Raw genomic sequence first — 18,538 nt, 5'->3', positions numbered from 1 at the left:
GCTGCTGGGCTAAATACAGGAGAGCTGCTCTAACCATGTCAATACACTCCTCAGTTTATTTAGCAGAAAATCTTTTATTGCTCTACCTGGAGGCAAAAATGAATACAGTGAAGCAGGTACATTTATGTTTCTTTACTACAGCTGATAATATAATTGAATATATAATATAGTTGATAATATAGTTTAATATATAGCTGGATATAGTAAAGCAGAGCCATTTATGGTTCTTTACTGCAGCTGATAACATACTCAAGTACTCCTTTTGTATTTACTTATTTTTTCCCCAAGTTTGGTGGTGCTAGTGTTCTCCCAAACCTCCTTTCCTACATGCATCTTCTAAAGGCAGTTGAGGTGTTTGCCCCTGAAGATCAGAAGGTGAAAGAAACCCCCTCCTAACTAGCTAAGAGTTAAGATTCTCATTCTGGGCTTTTATTTTGTTCTGTCACCTGTGAACTGTCTGGAATGCAGGCTTTTAGGACTGGCACTGTGACAAACAACACCCCTTTCCCTCTGTTAAATACTGCTGTGGTTGTTTCTTCATCCACCAGTTCTGGCAGATCCAGCTGTAATTTGTACTTTCCAGGGACTTCAATGCTGATGTCATCCTAAACCAAGAGAATTAAAACACAAATCAGCAGTGTGCAGTCCTAGGAACTGGATACCAGATAAAACACAAGGTTAATCTTTCTGCTCTCTTACCTTGGACATTCTCAGATCACACTCAGAAACAGAGCTAACTTTAGGCAGTTCAATTTTAAGTTCAATTTTGAGGGGTTTCTGGTTTGCATCCTTCACAGTGACCATTTCATAGGCAGGGGGACTCAGCTCCTCTGCCATCTCAGCACTGGAGATTTCCTCTATCAGCTGCACTTTAGGCTGTGCCAAACTTCCTTCCTCCAGCAGCACAGGAGCATTGCTGCCCTCCTCACCTTCCAGGCTGTGTAGCAGCTGATCAAGTGCCAGTTCTTTGGAAAAAAAAGTTTTTAAACACATCATCACTGTTACTAAAAACTGTGATGTCATTCCACTTGGCAACTGTCTCACGAAAGTTTTAACTGTAATTAATTGCAATCAGCAGTTTTGTCAGCTGAAGGCTGTTACTGACAGTTCCTCCTTCACCCATGATTTGGATTTATTGGGTTCAAAGTTGCTTTCAGAACACCAGTTACACCAGCAACCTTTTTTTTTTTATTCAACTTTGAGCAAAAGAAACTTAGCACATCAAAAGATGAAAACTCTGCCAGAGTTCCCATGTCAAGGGGATAGAGGAAAAGGGAATTTCCTCTTCCAGTTTCCTGGATATAAAACAGGAGGTGAATGCACAAAAGTGACAGTAATCTCTACCCACCCTTCTTTGTGTTCTGCCTGAGCTGTGGAGCTGGCACTTTCCTTCCTTGCAGCCTTTGCTGCATGGCCTGCAGGCTGCCTTTCAGTCTGGATGGTTCCGTGGTGTACAGAGGAGAGAGAGTCAGGTTGCACTGGTCCTCAACGAATCTCAGAGTCAAATGGATTAAGTGTTCCATTTTTTCTGGGCTTTCTTCTCCTCTCTGAAGGACATCTGGGCTAAATGCAATGTCTATAACGCTGTAAATGTCTAGAAAAACAGGTCAGGTGTCAGTGGATGCTGTGGAGCTATGTGCTGGGGTTCTTGATAATCAATTCATTTAAAAGCAAAGGAAATTGATTTGGAGTTTCTGGACAGAGCTAATTATAACCCCCTTGTCTGGAGATGACACTTTGTCTGTGCTGATCCCCCCTGTGTTCCAAGAGAAGCCTGGGACCAGGGGCTAGGTCCATGTGCTCCTGGTGCCTAAATACTTGTTAGGATTTAGACACGAGCAATTTTCCTGTTTCCTCAGTGTTTTTCACACAGGGACGACTGAGCAGGAGCCCCCGGGGAGATTCGCTGCTCTCATCCTTGCCCCCATCCCGAGCAAAGCGTCGGCCCCAGCCCAGCACCACCCCTGGGAGCCAGGTACAGCCCTGTGGCTCCTACCTCCCCCTCCAGAGACCTCCTGGAGCTGCCCCGCGCTGACACGTGTGGGCTCCGTGGGGGTCTTGGGCGCCGGGACCCATTTCCAGCTGCAGATGTTGACGAACAGCGGCCCCCGGACACCTCCCTGCAAGAGACCGAGCCGAGGCTGAGCTCGCCGCCCGCTCTGTGCCACCCCGGACCCGCCGCCTGTCCCCGGATCCCCGCACGCACTGCGGGACGGGCCCGCAGGCACAGGTGAGGCTCCGGCGGGGAGAAGAACCGCTCGGCCTCGGCGCGCTGCTGCCGGAGGAGCCGGCGGTAAGCCCGTGGCTCGTTCTCCGCCATCTCGTCCAGCAGCGCCCAGAGCTGCGCGGCCTTCGCCAGGGCCGCGTCCGCCATGGCCCCCGCCGTCTCCTAGCAACGGCCAAGCGGAACAGCGGCGCTCGGCGGTCCCTTCCCCTTTCCCGTCCCCCTCCCGCTTCCCCGCGTTCCGGCCCCGCGATCACCCCCGCCCCGCACCCGCCGCACCACCGGCGAAAGAGCTGAAGGCTGCTCGCTTGACACCCCCCCCTCACCCCGGCACCGCCGCCAAGGCCCTTCAGCCCCGTGGTGACCGCGTCGCGGGGCCTGCGGTTCGCCGAACGTCCCGGAGTGTGCTGTGCGGAGGAGGCGGTTCGGGGAGGGACCGGTTCCGGCCGGGAGCCGAGCGCAGGCCCGGCCTCTCCGCTCCCTTCCTGCTCAGCGCCCGGTGCGGGCCTGGCGGGTCCGGGGGTGCCGGGATCCGCGGGGCTGCGGGGGGCAGGAGGATGTCCCGGGTGCCGGTGGGGAAGGTGCTGCTGCGGAACGTCATCCGGCACACGGGAGCGCACAACAAGGTGGGGCCGGGCTCGCCGGGGGCTGCCGGGCTCGGCGGTTCCGTGGCGGCCCCCGGTGCCCCCTCTGCGGGCGGCTTTTGTCCGAGGGTCCCGGGGGAGAGGCCCCTGAGAGTCCCCCGGGCCTTGACCCGAGGGGTCTGCGAGGCTCGGGACGGCGGGGACCTTCCCGGTGGTGCGGGGCTGGAGGGGGAATGGGATAAGTGAAGGGCTTTAGTTCCAGTTTAAATCAGTTTTTCTTGAGGCCACATGCTGGGGAGGCAAGGTGTATGGATATTTTTACCTATATATATATCACTGATATATATATATATATATATATCACTCAGCTCTGGGGAGGCCACAGCTTGAGTCCTGTGTCCAGTTCTGGGCCCCTCAGCTCAGGAAGGAGATTGAGGTGCTGGAGCAGGTCCAGAGAAGAGCAAGGAGGCTGGGAAGGGATCCAGCACAAGTCCTGTGAGGAAGGGCTGAGGGAGCTGGGGGTGTTGAGGCTGGAGAAGAGGAGGCTCAGGGGAGACCTCATCACTCTCTCCAACTCCCTGAAAGGAGGTTGGAGCCAGGGGGGGGTTGGGCTCTTTTCCCAGGCAACTCTCAGCAAGACAAGAGGGCACAAGAGGTCTCAAGTTGTGCCAGGGGAGGTTTAGGTTGGACATTAGAAAGAATTTCTTTCTGGAGAGGGTGCTCAGCCATTGGAATGGGCTGCCCAGGGAAGGGGTGGATTCTCCATCCCTGGAGATATTTCAAAAGAGCCTGGATGTGGCACTCAGTGCCATGGGCTGGGAACCACGGGGGGAGTGGATCAAGGGTTGGACTTGATGAGCTCTGAGGTCCCTTCCAGCCCAGCCAGTTCTAGGATTCTATGATTTACCTGTAAAATTGCCCTATGAAAAATCTGCTCCAGTCTCAGTTTAACTCGTTTTTCCTTGAGGCCACATGCTGGGGAGGCAAGGTGTGTGGATATTTTTACCTTTATACATCTATATTTACCTGTAAAATCGCCCCTGCTCTCTGAGGACTCTTGGAAATCACCTTTTGCCTTTGTGGGAGCAGCAAAGCTTTGGGGTTTGTTTTGTTTTCCCACTTGTGCTGTGTGTGTGCCTTTAATTGCATCAGCAAATCTCTGTTAATGTGCACAGGGAGTATTTTAGGGCAAGATCAAGAAGCTGCTTGCTTTAACAAACTCCTGAATTCCTGACATCATTCATCAGGTCCAACTCATAGATATAATTTCTGAAATCACCCCTTTACAGTCAGTACCAGAACTGTAAATCTGCTCCAGACCACTTGCTCTGTGCACCCTGGAGTGTGATTTCTCATTTTGACTTGGGCCTTCCAGATTATTTAGTGAATTCTCTAACAGGACCCAGGTTTGGTGTAGTAGTGAATGACAGTGAGAGCTGAGACAGCAAAATCAGGCAAACCCATAATTTCTGGTGCCATTATCCTTGTGTGGTTTGTTAGGGTGTTACCACCTCTGGTTCCTTGGCTGGGAATAATAAACTGGTTTTATCTGGTAGGAAAGCCTGCTGTGAATTTTGTTAGCAGGAGTTCTGGTTAGCTAGAACCTGATGTTGGTACCTGTAAAGTCTCCCCAGTCTTACAGCTGTTTCCTTTCTGTGACTTTCAGATTCAGGAAGAGACAGAAATGTGGAAAATAAGGGAGTGGGAGAAGCAGACAGAGGAGACTTACTGGAAAAGGCAAGGCAGAATGCTGTCAGACACCTCCAGGTAGGTTCAGCTGTGTGGAGGAGACAATTGTCTTGGTTTAGTGGCTGCACCCTCTGTGTTACAACACTTTAAAACCATTCTGTGGTGCCTGTGTGTTTGCAGTGCATGAAAACTGCACAGACTCCTCTGTTCCCTCCTTCTGGAGAGAGGTCAGACCTTAAGTCTGCATTTTTATCTCTTCATCAGATGCTTAGTCTTGAAAACTAAGATGAGGTTGGGCTTCTGGGGCTCTTTGAAGCAGTGGGGGTAGGAATCACTCCAGTAAGATGTGAAAATGTGGGGAACACCTGATTTATTACCATGGAGGGTGGGAGTAACCAGAACTGCACCAGTACTGACCAGTGCTTTGTGGTACCCCTTAAAGCATCCTCAGAATCTCACAAGCTACATGAAAACTGGGTTTAGGGGGAAGGTTGGGGGCTTCCCCTTTCTGGAAGCCCAAATGCTGCAGGGAATGTTTTAGGGGGTCTCTCAGGGGAAAGCACCTCTCAGAGTCCCCAGCTCTTATCCCAGGAAGTGCAGCACTTCAAAACCAGAGCCACAGGATCAAAACCTGCTGGTGGCTTTCTGCATCTGCTTGGCCTGCCCCTGCAGAATATTCTAGAAGAGGAGAACTGCCTTCATTCCAAAGGGCAAGACAACCCCTCCCTCTCACTTTGTATCTGTTGCTCCTCTGTCAGGAATTCTGCTTTGCACACAGGGCCTTGGTAAAGCTCTGACAAACAGTGCTGGCTCCTGCCCAGTTTTTGTGAGAGCTGTTCACGGTGAGTGCTTGTGAAAATGGTTGCTTCTTGCACGGATGGACATCCAAGACTTGCTGGATTTTTGCTCCTCTCCCTTGCTCAGAAAGTTTCTCCACCAGAGCTGGCAGCTGAAGGACAACTCTTGTCTTTCTGCAGCAGCCGGATGCGCAGTGATGGGTTTGATGAGGAGGGACACAGAGCTGACTGGAAAACAAGGAACTCACCATTTTTTGACCCAGTTGAAGATGATCTCCTGAGGGCCCGATCCTGGAATAAAAAGCTGTATGAGTGTGAAGCCAACATGCCAGACAGGTCTGTGAGGGCAACTGATGTGCTCTGATTGGGGTTAAAGCACCTTTCTGGAGGCTTGTACCAAAAAGTAGATTTTTCTTTTCAGTACACAAGCTTGATCTCATTTTGGGAATGAGTAAGTGACCTGCATGAACTTTTGCAGTGTCACAGAATACCTAATGTGAGATTTTTTTGGGGGGAGTTCCCAAGTCACAGTGAGCAGCAAAAGCTCAGCCCTAAGCTCAGCAGCTAAGCCTGGTGTTTATTAACAAGGAACTTAAAAAAACCTTATGAAATGCAACCTTATGAAAAAAAACCTTATGAAACCTTATGAGAGCAAGTTAGTGCTCTCCAGGGTTATTTCTAAGAAATTTGAGTTGTAGTTGTCCCTAATTAGAAATGAAAAAGAGGCTGAGAACATAAGGTGTATTTAAATAGTACCAACCAAATCAGTCATATTTCTGCTTTGTAGGAAAGGTTCTGAGAGCCCTTCTTTGCTGTCTGATTCTGTGGTTCTGTCTTTTCAGAATTCTGTCTTTTTCCTAAACATTTTGTCAGTGTCTAATAGATGGTTCTTCTTTCTTACAGATGGGGTCACAGTGGCTATAAAGAGTTGTACCCTGAGGAATTTGATACAGATAGGTAAGGCACAGATGATTTATTTAAGTGTCCACTGGAAAAAACCCAGTCCAATACTGTGGTTCTCCCTTTGCTGAGTCTTAGGAGGACATTGTGTCTTTGACAGGAATTAAACATTCAGCTTTAGCTGAGTTACTAAAATGCTCTAAATCTGGAATGTGTGTCTGGGCCAACAGAGATCCAGAATCAAACACCAGCTCCAGGTTCTCCTTTCCATCACAGTGTACCTGTATTTTCTGTGATTCTCCTTATTTAGAGTATATAAATTCTTGCAGTATCCTGAAGAGCAGAGATTAGCTTTAATATAAGCTCTTCCCCAGAACTAATTATTCCTAAACTCACCCACCAGAATCATCCAGTACAATATTCCCCAGGCTTACAGGTTTGAAGTCAGGTGCTGTAAATGAGTTCTCACCACTCAGTGGATTTCATTTCACAGTCTGCTTGGTTCTGGCTCAAATAATCATGAACAGGGCCATGAGCAAGGTGTGGACCCAAAAAGCACTTGAAATAAAAATGCAGCCACCACATCTGTGAAGCATCCACTTCCTTGCTGTAGCCAGATGGGTTGATGGTCTTGCTTAAAACTGGGAGACAGAAAAAGGCTTTACTGCCATGTGCCTGCCTGCCTGCTGCTTTTACCTCATCCTTTTTTCTGTTCCACAGTGACCAGCAAGGAGGAGATGAACAAAATGCTATGAATGGAAAGAAGAAATCTCACCTGGGAAAGCAAAGTGCCCGTGAGGCACACAAAAAGAAAAAAACAAAGAAATCCCACAAGAAGAAGCAAAAAAAGAGATCACACAAAAAGAGGAAGAAAAAGAAAAAGGAGCAGGGGAGAACATCCTCAGAGTCTTCCCGGGAGAGTGAGTGCTCAGAAGCAGAGACTTCAGGCACCCGGAAAGGGAAACACAAGCGCAAGAAAAAGACCAGGAAAGTGCCTGCCAGGGATCCTACCTCTTCATCTGGGCAGGAAAGTGACTTTTCTCATGCAAGCAGCTCAAGCACCAGCAGCTCTGAGGACAGTGAATCCGAGGAGAAAAAGGAGAAACGGCCCCCAAAAAAGAGAAAGAAACGTCCCAACTCTGTGTCAGAGAGGCAGAATGAAGTACCAGAGAAGAGGAGCAAGAGGAAGAACTGGAAAGTGGCCACTGATGAGAAATCAGAGGATAGCTCAGAGGAGGACTGATGAGTCTAGGCTGCAGCTCAGACAGTAAGGCAGAGGACAGAGGACAGAGGCAGGTATTTATCTTTCAGCACTGCCCCATGGTACAACTTGTTTCAACACTGTGGTTTAAATATATCCTGCCACCCCATGGGAGAGAAACTGAGCCCTGGCAGCCTGCAGTTGGTGCCTCTTTGCTTTCCATTGACTTTCAGAGAACCAGGGGAGCAGATGCCTGCTTCACAGGTTGGTGGGTCCTGCCAACTTCAGATTCTGTGACCAGGCTGACCTTTGATGCACGAAAATATCAGCTGTCTGCAGGGGGAAAACAGTGTGCACCAAAAACATTTTTTTTTTTTTTTTTTCAATTAAGTTTTAACAGGTTGCTTTCTTGGGTTACCCAATACTTGAGCAAGACTTGCAGTAGGAGAGGGGAGTCACAAAAAGTCTGATAACAGAGGAAATGTCACTGGATGTAGCCCCACTGGATTTAGTGTTGTCTTCCCATCCTCCAGCAAAAGCAGATCTTGTGGTGGCACAGATCAGTCAGTTGGACACAGAAGGGAGCATGAAGGAATTACTCTCATTCCAGCTGAAGCTGCAGTGAATCCTTCCATAATGATGAAGAAAACACACCAGTGCATTTACTTGTTCTAGACTTCTCTCCAAATCCTGTTGTGGGCCAGCCAGTGTCTCTGCCATTCCTCCCTTCTCTCTGGAGGGATGCTGGAGTCCTGTGTGCTGGCAGAGCCTTGGTGGGTGGTGTGTTCTGCCTCTGGCCTGCCCAGTGTACAGCTGGAGGATTTGGTACTGGGCCACTCTCCCTGCAGCTGATCAGCCAAGCCTTTTAACAAATAAATACATCCAGACAAGTTTGATGCTTTTGTCATTGTTTTTGGAGTGAAGCCCAGGGACAGAGCACAGGCCTGAGAAGTTTGAGGTGGTCCTTGTGTTCTCCCTGTGCCATCCGTGTGTTTCTGCCTTATCAGAGATGAAGCAGGGGAGGCTGGAGCAGGGAAATGTGCTGCAGTGATGTGATGGTTGTGTCACTGCCTGAGCACAGCTCCAGCATTAGTCTGCACCCAAACAAGAAAAAAACAGTGTCAGTGCCCCTGTTTACTGCCCCTCTTCACTTGGAGTGAAAAGGCTTCTTGTCTCCATGCCCTGGGCTGCTGGCTAATGGCAAAGACTTGGAGAAAGCCATGTGCAGGCTCAGCTTGCTTTCAGCTGCTCACACTTTGGTGGTCTTTTCTCTGCTGTCAGTCACACAGTAACAGTGCAACTGCTTCATGTACACCAGTGGAAATATTTGAGGTGTTTGCTTTGTACAGCTTCCCACAGATACTTCAGCAATAAAGATATTTCAGTAGGTTGGCTGTGGCCAAGCCTCTCCTCCCAGGCAGTGTTCTCACTGCCCTGAGTTTTCAGGCAGCTGCTGCTGGGTTATGGGCAAGCCAGAGGGTTGCTGCAGGGACTGGTTTATAATTTTGAGGGCTGGAAGGGACCTTTAAGATCATCCAGGTCCAAACCCACCTCCCACCAGCTCAGGTTGCTCAGATCCCTTTCCAGCCTTAAAAACTTCCAGGGATGGATGGGGCTCCCACCACCTCTCTGGGCACCCTGTGCCAGGGTCTCACCACCCCATGGGGAAGAACTTCATCCTAACACCTCATCTAAATCTCCCCTCCTGCAGTGTGAATCCATTCCCCATGTCCTATCACTCCCTGACATCCTCACAAATCCCTCCCCAGCTTTCCTGGAGCCCCTGGAAGGACACAACGAGGTCTCCTCGGAGCCTTCTCCTCTCCAGACTGAATCCCCCCAACTCTCTCAGTAGCAGAGATGCTCCAGCGCTCTGATCCCCTCCTGCCCCTTCTCTCGACACTCCCAGCACCTCCATGGCTTTCCGGTCACAGGGGCTCCAGAACCGGACTCAGAAAAGCAGAGTAGAACCACCAGAACCCCCTCCCCCGCTTCTCCCGGTCAGCGTTCTGTGCTGCACACCCAGAGCTCACATCCCACTCCTCTTCCCCGCAGCCCCCGTTATTTCCCCATCCCCGCAGTTTCCTTTTCCTCCCAGCCCGGAAGCGGAAAGGCTCCGGTGGCTTCCAGCTCCGGTTCGCGGTGCCCTTGGGTCCGTCGGGGGTCGATGGCGGCGTCGGTTCTGCTGCGAGCGGGGCTGGGGGGGCCCCGCGGGGCTCAGATGGGTGAGTGCCCCCCCCCAGCCCCCCGGGCCCCCAAGCCCCCCGGCCCGGCTCTGACCCCCTCCGGTTCTGTCCTGATCCCCCCGGTTCTGTCCTGACGCCTCCGGTTCTGTCCTGACCCCCCCCGGTTCTGTCCTGACCCCCCCCCGGTTCTGTCCTGATCCCTCCGGTTCAGTCCTGACCCCCTCCGGTTCTGTCCTGACCCCTCCGGTTCTGTCCTGATCCCCCTGGTTCTGTCCTGACCCCCCCCGGTTCAGTCCTGACCCCCTCCGGTTCAGTCCTGACCCCCTCCGGTTCTGTCCTGACCGCCTCCGGTTCTGTCCTGACCCCTCCGGTTCTGCCCTGACCCCCCCCGGTTCTGCCCTGACCCCCTCCGGTTCTGTCCTGATCCCCCCGGTTCTGTCCTGACCCCCCCCGGTTCTGTCCTGACCCCCCCCGGTTCTGTCCTGACCCCCCCCGGTTCTGTCCTGACCCCCTCCGGTTCTGTCCTGACCCCCCCCGGTTCTGTCCTGACCCCCTGGTTCTGTCCTGACCCCCTGGTTCTGTCCTGACCCCCTCCGGTTCTGTCCTGACCCCCTCCGGTTCTGTCCTGACTCCTCCGGTTCAGTCCTGATCCCCCCGATTCTGTCCTGACCCCCTCCGGTTCTGTCCTGACCCCCCTCGGTTCTGTCCTGACCCCCCCGGTTCGGTTCGGTCCTGACCCTCCCCCCCGGTTCTGTCCTGATCCCCCTGGTTCTGTCCTGACCCCTCCGGTTCAGTCCTGATCCCCCTGATTCTGTCCTGACCCCCTCCGGTTCTGTCCTGACCCCCTCCGGTTCTGCCCTGACCCCCCCCAGTTCTGTCCTGAACCCCTCCGCTTCTGTCCTGATCCCTCCGGTTCTGTCCTGACCCCTCCGGTTCTGTCCTGACCCCCTCCGGTTCTGTCCTGATCCCTCCGGTTCTGTCCTGATCCCTCCGGTTCTGCCCTGACCCCCTCCGGTTCTGCCCTGACCCCCCCCGGTTCTGTCCTGACCCCCCCGGTTCTGTCCTGACCCCCCCCCGGTTCTGTCCTGACCCCCCCCCGGTTCTGCCCTGACCCCCCCCCGGTTCTGTCCTGACCCCCCCCGGTTCTGTCCTGACCCCCCCCGGTTCTGTCCTGACCCCCTCCGGTTCTGTCCTGACCCCCCCCGGTTCTGTCCTGACCCCCCCGGTTCTGTCCTGACCCCCCCTCGGTTCTGTCCTGACCCCCCCCGGTTCGGTCCTGACCCCCCCCGGTTCGGTCCTGACCCCCCTGTCCCCGTTCTCTCCGCAGCTCTCCTGGGGAGGACCCTGCTCCGCCGTCCCGCTGCCTTGGTGACCGTGGTGGATCGGAGCGCTCCGGCCCGGCCGAGCCACAGCTCTGCCCCGCAGGGACACGGTACGAGCCCGGGGTTCTGCTCTGACCCGCGGCCGGCACCGGCTTTAAACACCGGAGATAATAACGGTGTTAAAAAAAAAAAAACAAACAAACCCTGCGGGGCAGCAAAGGTGCTGGGTTGTTTGGTTTGAAGGGTGGAAGTTGGGTTAAAGGGTTTTAAAGAAAAGAATTTCTAGAAAGAGTTTCTTTACTGAGAGGGTGCTCAGACCTTGGAATGGGCTGCCCAGGGAAGGGGTGGATTCTCCATCCCTGGAGATATTTCAAAAGAGCCTGGATGTGGCACTCAGTGCCATGGGCTGGGAACCACGGGGGGAGTGGATCAAGGGTTGGACTTGATGAGCTCTGAGGTCCCTTCCAACCCAGCCAGTTCTATGAAAAAAAAAAAAAAAAAAAGAAATTAGAACACAGGGTGGATGTTCCTTGTGGCTTGGTAGCAGGAATGGCTTGAAAACGATGATTGTTTCTTGTGTCCTGAGCAGTATAGCACCTGAGAAGTCTGCTCTGCAGGCAGACAACAGTTCTTAAATTGGTTTTTCCCTCACCCCGTGTGGTAAGACAGGAACTTTGCACTGAAAACCAGTTTGTAACACAATAACATCAATTTTCTTGCCTTGCAGGCGGTTCCAAGGCTGCATCTTTGCACTGGACAGGTGAGCGAGCTGTCAGTGTCCTCTTGCTGGGTCTCCTTCCTGCAGCCTACCTGTACCCTGGGCCAGCCATGGACTATTCCCTGGCTGCTGCCCTCACTCTCCATGGCCACTGGTAAGCACGATAGATCCCTCAGAATTAAAAGCAGAGTCTGGTAGGCAGGATGGCTCCAAGTCTTGGGTCTTAAATGTGTGACGTGTATGGCTTATTTTCTGATCTAGTGTAAAACGTCTGGGAAGAGGTGGAAACAGAGTCCTTACTGTCCAAGTTCTGTGGCTGTTGTGATCTTTGACAAGTTGTGCCTTGGTCTTTGTCACACTGTTCCCTCAGTCAGAAGGCAGGACACACTTTACCACTAAGGCATCCATTAATATTCTCTTGTGGTTTTTTACACAGTATCTTACCCCACGAGAAAGAATTTCCTTTGCCACTGGCAGTGTAGAATCTTCAACGTTTTTATCTTGTAAAGAATCAGTGTTGTGTAAACAGAGGGAACAGTGGCTGCCCCCAGAGCTACATCTTGCTGTTCAGCCAAGAAAGAACTTGTTTTTTTTCTGTCTTTGGAAGTCAGACAACCACTATATCAAAGTCAGATTCTACAGGTTCTGTTGTTTGAAAGACCTGTGCTCAACATCTTGTTTCCTTGCTACCAATAAGGACACTTTAGAGGCAGTGTGTATATTAGCCCGATATAATACAGGGAATTTTGTTTTGGTTTTAGTTTTAGGTTTTCGGGGGTCTTTTTGGGGGGGGGGGGATTGTTGTTTTGTTTTTCTTCTTGAGTGGGAACTCAAGCATTCTTTATGATGGGTTGAACAGGTAGATTATAGCAGGTGAAAAAAATTATATGCTTAAGCCATCCTAGTAGAATGCTAACATAAACTGGGTGGATTTTAATGAGTGTTCCTTGCTGATATCAGTTGTTTTTTCCCCTCTTATTCCCTAGGGGTCTTGGACAGGTAATAACTGACTATGTCCATGGAGATACACCCATAAAACTGGCCAACACAGGTCTGTACATACTGTCAGCTGTTACCTTTGCTGGCCTCTGCTACTTTAACTATAATGATGTTGGTATCTGCAAGGCTGTTGCCATGCTCTGGAGCCTCTGAGATGTGACCAAGTTCCTGACAAACATGATTGTTCACTGCTGCCTCTGCTTCATATTTTTACCAACGTGTTGAATGCAAAACAAATTAATAACCAAGGGTCCATATTATGTACTTACTGCAGCAAGTTCAGAGATAGTCTTTTAGAAAGAATGGAAATCTTAGAAAAAGTGGATTCAGAATGGATAATATCAAGACAAGAGTGAGTTAATTTAAGGTGCACTGTAAATTACATCAATGACAAATAGCTGAAGGTATCTTTCCTCATCACAGCAGCTTTAATGAATGTTTTTCTAAAGTAATTGTTGGTTGGTTTCTTGTTTTGTAAATCAAACTTGACTTGGAGAAAATGGAATTCTTATTTCTGACAACACAACAGCTGAACTGTATGTAAGGCACACCCTGTAACTCTCTGGACCCTGAGACTTGATGTATTAAGGGAATACTTTTTTTCATAATCCATACAATAAAAAATTTGCAGAAATCTTGTGTGTTTGCTTCTGAATGATTTTTACTACTTTTGGGTCACTGAAAATGTTTGCAGATTGTTTGTTTCCTAAAGTCAAGATCAAATACTAATTTGTGCTGTTATGTTACTGTTCATACTGCTACTCTACATCACTTCATTTATGTCTTATAAAACAAAACATATTTTTATGAATATGTACTGTCCTTAATACTTAAAGTGGTGTCTTAGACTTAATATAAAAGTCATGTCCTCTAGAAAATGCAGCAATAATTGACTTAGGAGAATTCCCTGGAGCCTGTATGATCACCTGCAACATATTTGGGGAGTTTTTTTTCTAAATAAACACAGGTACACATTTTCTTGTGTGACTTCAAAGACAACAAACATACCCTTTATTCATAGCTTGACATGAGACCAAGGCAGGGGTCTTCATTTCCTTTTGGTCTGGGGCATTTTACATGGGAAATGAGGTTCTGTTTATCTTTGTACTTGGCTTTCTGTTCTCTGAGTTTCACACGAGTAAGGAGCAGTAAACTGCTTCCACATTTGAGTGGTACTTCTGTGGTACTATTAATAGCAAGAGGAAGAGAGTTGGGTGTTACCATCAGTCTGATTGTGCAATAAGTGGAATGAATAAGTTGCTGTTTGAGTTCTACAAGACTGTCTGATTTTTAAAAATCTGATTGGAATGTTTGTTTATTCATTTATTTAACCCTGTACTCACAAGAAATACCATATAGCTGCCCTCTTTTGTTTTGCTAATCTTGTAGACAAAATTGAGGTGGTTGCTTCTTTCTGGTGTGGTCTGATTTAGATATCAGTGAAACATTTGTTGTCATTGCAAGGAAGATGTGTTTGTGCCCATCATTGGTAATTGTAGAATCTGAGCATATATCATAGAAAGTGTTGCATATTTTCTCTTTGGAGACCAAACACAATGCACAGGGGGGGAGGGGGGATTTAAAGATATTTTGTGTGAGACAAGGACAAAAAACTTCAGTAGAATTTTCACAAAGTTAGCAGTTTTGTTGTTGTTTCTACTTCAGCTGAAGATGAGAATGTCACTGTAACTGAGATTGATGCAGACACTCCAGAAGTAATCCTGATGCAAACCCAGTGTTTATTGCCTATGGACAGCTTATGAAATACATTTTAAGTGGTTTTTTCTCCCTCCCCAAAAGAGGTTTACTTCATATATATGACACCTAATTCAAAAGCTGCTTGATCAATAGCCAGTAAAGATGATTGGGATCAAACTATTCAGGACCACACAGACATGCACATTCTTGTTTCTTCTTGGTGTAATTCTCTTCCGACCAGAAAATACTCTTCTGCTTCCTTTTGCCAATAGTTTGGATTTCTTTTCCTTTATTTTGTACTGATTTATGGCAGCTAAAAACATAAAACTGACTTGCCTGAAGAAAAAATATCTTTCTTAAAAGAAACGTATTTTAAGACTTGCAGTATGTCATATGTTATCACTTTCATTCTGACTTAAGTTGGAAACTTATCTTCATGGTTTCATCCACTTCATCTTCTCTTGAGAGTTTCTTTAGAATTAATTTTCTTAAGCTACCTTCTTCCTCAAAGGCCAGAAACATTCCTTCTTCTAGTGAGTATTCAAACTTAAATGCTCTGGAACTACAAGATGTGAATGTCTTTTTGAAAAAGATTACATTACTTTCACCAGGAAATTTCTCAGGAACTTCTCCTTCCTGAGGAAGAAAAAGGTAATAGATCAGTCCCATCACAAGGCCTGAGCAGTTTTGTTTCAGCTCACACATTTGAATTCTTAATTTTGCCTACTGCTTATATGGAAAGCAGACACTTACCTTAAATTGAATGATCATTTTTCCACATTCCTCCTCACAACACATGTAGTAACTTTTATCTTCTACCTGGACACTGAATGCAACAGGTGTCCCTGCCCCAGGTGTGGTGCTGTTGTAACAGTGAATGCTGAACAGTGTTCCATTGCCTGAAGAGAAATTGTTTGTTAGTGGTCTGTGAGCACTGAAGCAACTTAACCAGATTATGTTTTACCATTCCACTTGCTCTCAGACTTCCTCTTTAGAGTCAGTGATAACAAAGGAAAAAAAATATGTCTAGAATAAAGAAACAGTGCAATAGTTTTAGTATAAATTTGGAAGAGGGTGTACCATATTTCATCTCCTGGTCTGTCATATCTTCAAAAGCTGCCATGTTTAAATCTGGTCGAACCACAAGCAACTGGCTGTTTACATTTCTGAGGACTCTGTAGAGAATTTTATCCTTACAGAAGGCATCACATTCCAGACCTGTAGGCATATTGAGCAAAGAGGGTCAAATATTTAAATTGTAATTTCCTCAGGTGGTAACAGTTTGTTCCAGGCTTACTCTTGTCATTAAGAACACCAGGAGAAACAAGTTCCTGGAATGGTAATCTCAAACAAAACTGGGGCCCATGTTATTCTTTACACCTGTGGCTTGTAGCAATCCAGGCAGGACAGGAGGATTTCTCAGACCACAGCAATCTATATATAAGCAAGAGAAGTTAGCTGTTAATGGGAGTTCAGGAGTAACAGTCCTCTCCTTAGCCAACAATTAGAATTGCATCAAAAGGTCCTTCTGTTAGGGAAGCCACTGCCCTCCCACAGGAGGAAATAAAGAAACATCAACTTGAGAAGGTAAGCAGTAAGTTTGGTTTGTTTTTTTATACTAGCCTTGATCAGTTTGAAACCTCATTCTCTAGGGTGCACAAAGCATTTATGAGTTAGTGTGAGCAAGTTAGTTATGGCAAAACTGATAGGTTAATAAATTAGGAGCTTACCATCATCATCTTGGTTCCAAGTGGGCAGTGAAAAAAAAAAAAGGAAAGAAAAAACATTAAGCTCTGTCCCTACGAACCACGTTCTGTTCTGTGAGACTGGAAGCCAGCCAGCCACCTACACATTTCCAGTTGTACTCCCCAGTATCTCAGGGTCTTTTTGCAGTGAACAGCCTGGCTCTGAGAACGATTGTTCTAAGTGGGTGGGGATGGGAAATACTTCGAGCATTGCTCAGGCATTGTGTCGGGAAAAAAACATGATTCTATAAAAACCAGGGGTGCCAGCCCAAGGAAAGGATTGAGTTGTACATCAGTTTTTGGTCTTTTATGCAGAAGTAAGTTGCAGTGTGTCTCTTTTCAGCAGTGGGTAGGAATTACCTTCAAAATAGAGGCAGGAATTTTTTCCAAGTCGTACTGCACACACAAGAATCTCCTCATCGCTCATCTTCTCTCTGCCAAAAGCACAGGCAGAGGTCTCAGAGTTAAGAGCAGTGGTTCTTAGCCTTTAACCAAGGGCTCGTTCTCTTGCGGCACACAATCCTGCGACAGGGCTGCTTGCGGTCCGGCCCAGAGCTGCCAGCTCCGGTGGGGTTCTGGTTCTGCCGCTTCCCAAAGCCTCAAGGACGTGCCAGCTGCCGGTGCCACCGCGGGACATCCCTTCCGCATCGGGATGCGCTCGGAGCGAGCATCTCCGTCCCCCGCGGGGACCGGGAGGCAGCGGTGCGGGGCTGCCGGGCTCGCTGGGGTTCGGACCCGTGTGGCAGTGCTGGGCAGAACCCTCCTGGTGCCGCAACCCCGTGGCGAGGGCCGAGAGGCGGCCGTGACCCTCCCTGGCTCCTCGTCCCGATGCTCCCCACCGACTCCAGACGAAGGTACGGGGGTTCAGCTCCCGCAGCCCGAGCCCACCCCCTCCCCGACCCGCTGCCCCCCTCCCGCGTACGCGTCTGTACCTGGGGTGCGGGAGCCGAAGCTTGCGGGGTGCTGGCGGGCAGGGCTCAGCTCCGTGCGTCCCGGTGACAGCCGGAGGGAGCCCGGAGGGGCGGTGGGAGCTGGGGATGGGGATTTTACATTGCGGCTTGCAGCGCTGTCCCACGGGCAGAATAAACCAATTGAACAGGCTGAAATCGGGACAGTTTCCCAAGATATCTGTCTACGTCTGCATTTATTCCGCGGCACTTCCTCTCTCCCGCGGAGAAAGCAAATAATGTAAAGCTTTTTGCGACTGCCTTTGTCTCACGCAGAGGACACCACGTCTCATTACACCAGCACGTCCAAAGTCGGTTTCCTTGGTCCATAAAGTCCCAAGCAGTATTTTCAGAAGAGATATCAGGATGTAGAATTCTCCTTCTCCACACACGTGAGCGAGTTGCTCATAAACATCAAGTCTGCCAGTTTAGGACTGAAAACACACTGCATGTATCCAGTTCTTTGTAATGACAGTACTGAGGGATGTACCACTGGGGACTGGTGGGAAAGCTTCAAATTATTTTCCACCCTTTGGTACAGCAGGAGCTTAGGAATTCAGGCTCCTGCCAGGCATCCAGAAACCTGGATAGGTATGGATGGCAGAGGAGGAGAGATGGAACCTATGGATAGGTTCTGGTATGAGGGAGAGCTAATTTGGTCAGAAACAATCTGGTAGTCTAAACCAGATTGATAGCTCCTAGTTTACTACCTGTAAATTGTTTTCCAGGTGTGTATTAATTGCAAATAAATAAAATGGAGATGGCCATTACTTGTATCAGCTGCAGCCCCAAAATGTGATGCTTCTCAGAAGTGCTGCCTTTGGTGGTTGTGGAGTTCTTCATGCTACAAATGTTGCCGTGACTCTAAGGGCAAATACAGCGTAGTGATGGGACAACTAAGGCCCTAAAAAAACTGGAAACTGAACTTGGGAATGAATAATTAACCAATATTTTTTATCAGCTGTAGAGCTTGGTAGTGTTGACTGGAATACCTGTGTCTTGATTTTCTGTTTATAATGCTGCCTATCACAGCACTGGGGCATCCAGCACATTTCCTTGCACATTCCAGCGAGGAAAACATAAGCTTATTTTCCACTGTTTAGAAAAAAACAGTTGGTGTTGGCAGCTGTCTCGTTTTAGGGGCATTACTGACTGTAGTGACAGCAGTCCATCGGGTTTTACTAATTCATGGCTTGCCTTTTGAAACACATCCATCTCTCCTCCTCCTCTGCCACTGCACTGCTGCCCCAATACATTCCAGGGATACCGACTGTGACTGGCCCCGTCACAGGTGCTTGGAACAAGGAAAAAACAAGAAAAGGATGTTATTAATTTTATTGCTAATTGGTACTCTGTTCTCTACGGGTTCTTCAATGCCAGCTGCGTTATTTTTATCTATTGCATTACTTGGATGTGGCCTCTCCTGACAGCCACTGAACCTCTCCTGTCAATCAGCCCCCGAACCTCTCCTCACAGCCCCCGAACCTCTCCTCACAGCCCCCGAACCTCTCCTCTCAGCCCCCGAACC

General features: G+C 48.9%; 4 protein-coding genes across 5 annotated transcripts; 2 read left to right on the top strand and 2 right to left on the bottom strand.

Annotated features, from left to right (window-relative positions):
* Positions 1–32: 32 nt before the first annotated feature.
* Positions 33–2,419, bottom strand: PIH1D2 (PIH1 domain containing 2). Its single transcript, XM_071769202.1, has 5 exons — positions 2,207–2,419; positions 1,997–2,120; positions 1,349–1,594; positions 700–965; positions 33–605 (listed from the first exon to the last, which is right to left on the bottom strand). The coding sequence occupies exons 1-5, from the start codon at positions 2,372–2,374 to the stop codon at positions 417–419; spliced, it is 993 nt and encodes a 330-aa protein (XP_071625303.1). The 5' UTR covers positions 2,375–2,419; the 3' UTR covers positions 33–416.
* Position 2,420: 1 nt separating this feature from the next.
* On the top strand, positions 2,421–8,285 carry NKAPD1 (NKAP domain containing 1). The gene is made up of 5 exons (XM_071769204.1): positions 2,421–2,850; positions 4,475–4,575; positions 5,475–5,630; positions 6,198–6,251; positions 6,915–8,285. Exons 1-5 carry the CDS (start codon positions 2,782–2,784, stop codon positions 7,435–7,437), a joined length of 903 nt encoding a protein of 300 aa, XP_071625305.1. The 5' UTR covers positions 2,421–2,781; the 3' UTR covers positions 7,438–8,285.
* Positions 8,286–9,460: 1,175 nt separating this feature from the next.
* On the top strand, positions 9,461–13,254 carry SDHD (succinate dehydrogenase complex subunit D). The gene is made up of 4 exons (XM_071769207.1): positions 9,461–9,620; positions 10,909–11,013; positions 11,631–11,775; positions 12,608–13,254. Exons 1-4 carry the CDS (start codon positions 9,563–9,565, stop codon positions 12,771–12,773), a joined length of 474 nt encoding a protein of 157 aa, XP_071625308.1. The 5' UTR covers positions 9,461–9,562; the 3' UTR covers positions 12,774–13,254.
* Positions 13,255–14,590: 1,336 nt separating this feature from the next.
* IL18 (interleukin 18) lies at positions 14,591–18,462 on the bottom strand. 2 transcript variants are annotated; one of them, XM_071769206.1, is made up of 7 exons: positions 18,445–18,462; positions 16,996–17,228; positions 16,424–16,497; positions 16,049–16,057; positions 15,399–15,536; positions 15,072–15,217; positions 14,591–14,954 (listed from the first exon to the last, which is right to left on the bottom strand). In XM_071769206.1, exons 3-7 carry the CDS (start codon positions 16,488–16,490, stop codon positions 14,724–14,726), a joined length of 591 nt encoding a protein of 196 aa, XP_071625307.1. In that variant the 5' UTR covers positions 16,491–16,497; positions 16,996–17,228; positions 18,445–18,462; the 3' UTR covers positions 14,591–14,723. The 2 variants fall into 2 exon arrangements, with proteins under 2 accessions (XP_071625307.1, XP_071625306.1); XM_071769205.1 differs by lacking the exon at positions 16,049–16,057 and having other exon boundaries at positions 15,399–15,538; positions 16,417–16,497; positions 18,445–18,461.
* Positions 18,463–18,538: the final 76 nt, after the last annotated feature.

Source organism: Heliangelus exortis, chromosome 26 (genome assembly GCF_036169615.1).
Source record: "Heliangelus exortis chromosome 26, bHelExo1.hap1, whole genome shotgun sequence".
In the NCBI taxonomy this organism is placed as follows: domain Eukaryota; kingdom Metazoa; phylum Chordata; class Aves; order Apodiformes; family Trochilidae; genus Heliangelus; species Heliangelus exortis.
Note: the sequence above shows the minus strand (reverse complement) of the source record. Positions and strands in the feature narration are given on the sequence as shown.

Bases quoted from the DNA above. Each gene is read 5' to 3' on its own strand.
- PIH1D2 (XM_071769202.1), bottom strand. From the start codon at position 2,374: ATGGCGGACGCGGCCCTGGCGAAGGCCGCGCAGCTCTGGGCGCTGCTG. The intron at 2,121-2,206 runs GTGCGTGCGGGG...GGTCTCTTGCAG, and splicing joins GCCTGCGGGCCCGTCCCGCA to GGAGGTGTCCGGGGGCCGCT. The intron at 606-699 runs GTAAGAGAGCAG...CTCTTGGTTTAG, and splicing joins GTGATCTGAGAATGTCCAAG to GATGACATCAGCATTGAAGT.
- NKAPD1 (XM_071769204.1), top strand. From the start codon at position 2,782: ATGTCCCGGGTGCCGGTGGGGAAGGTGCTGCTGCGGAACGTCATCCGG. The intron at 4,576-5,474 runs GTAGGTTCAGCT...GTCTTTCTGCAG, and splicing joins ATGCTGTCAGACACCTCCAG to CAGCCGGATGCGCAGTGATG. The intron at 6,252-6,914 runs GTAAGGCACAGA...TCTGTTCCACAG, and splicing joins GAGGAATTTGATACAGATAG to TGACCAGCAAGGAGGAGATG.
- SDHD (XM_071769207.1), top strand. From the start codon at position 9,563: ATGGCGGCGTCGGTTCTGCTGCGAGCGGGGCTGGGGGGGCCCCGCGGG. The intron at 11,014-11,630 runs GTACGAGCCCGG...CTTGCCTTGCAG, and splicing joins CTCTGCCCCGCAGGGACACG to GCGGTTCCAAGGCTGCATCT. The intron at 11,776-12,607 runs GTAAGCACGATA...CTTATTCCCTAG, and splicing joins CTCACTCTCCATGGCCACTG to GGGTCTTGGACAGGTAATAA.
- IL18 (XM_071769206.1), bottom strand. From the start codon at position 16,490: ATGAGCGATGAGGAGATTCTTGTGTGTGCAGTACGACTTGGAAAAAAT. The intron at 15,218-15,398 runs GTACACCCTCTT...ATTTCTCTTCAG, and splicing joins AGACCAGGAGATGAAATATG to GCAATGGAACACTGTTCAGC. The intron at 14,955-15,071 runs GTAAGTGTCTGC...TTTCTTCCTCAG, and splicing joins AAATGATCATTCAATTTAAG to GAAGGAGAAGTTCCTGAGAA.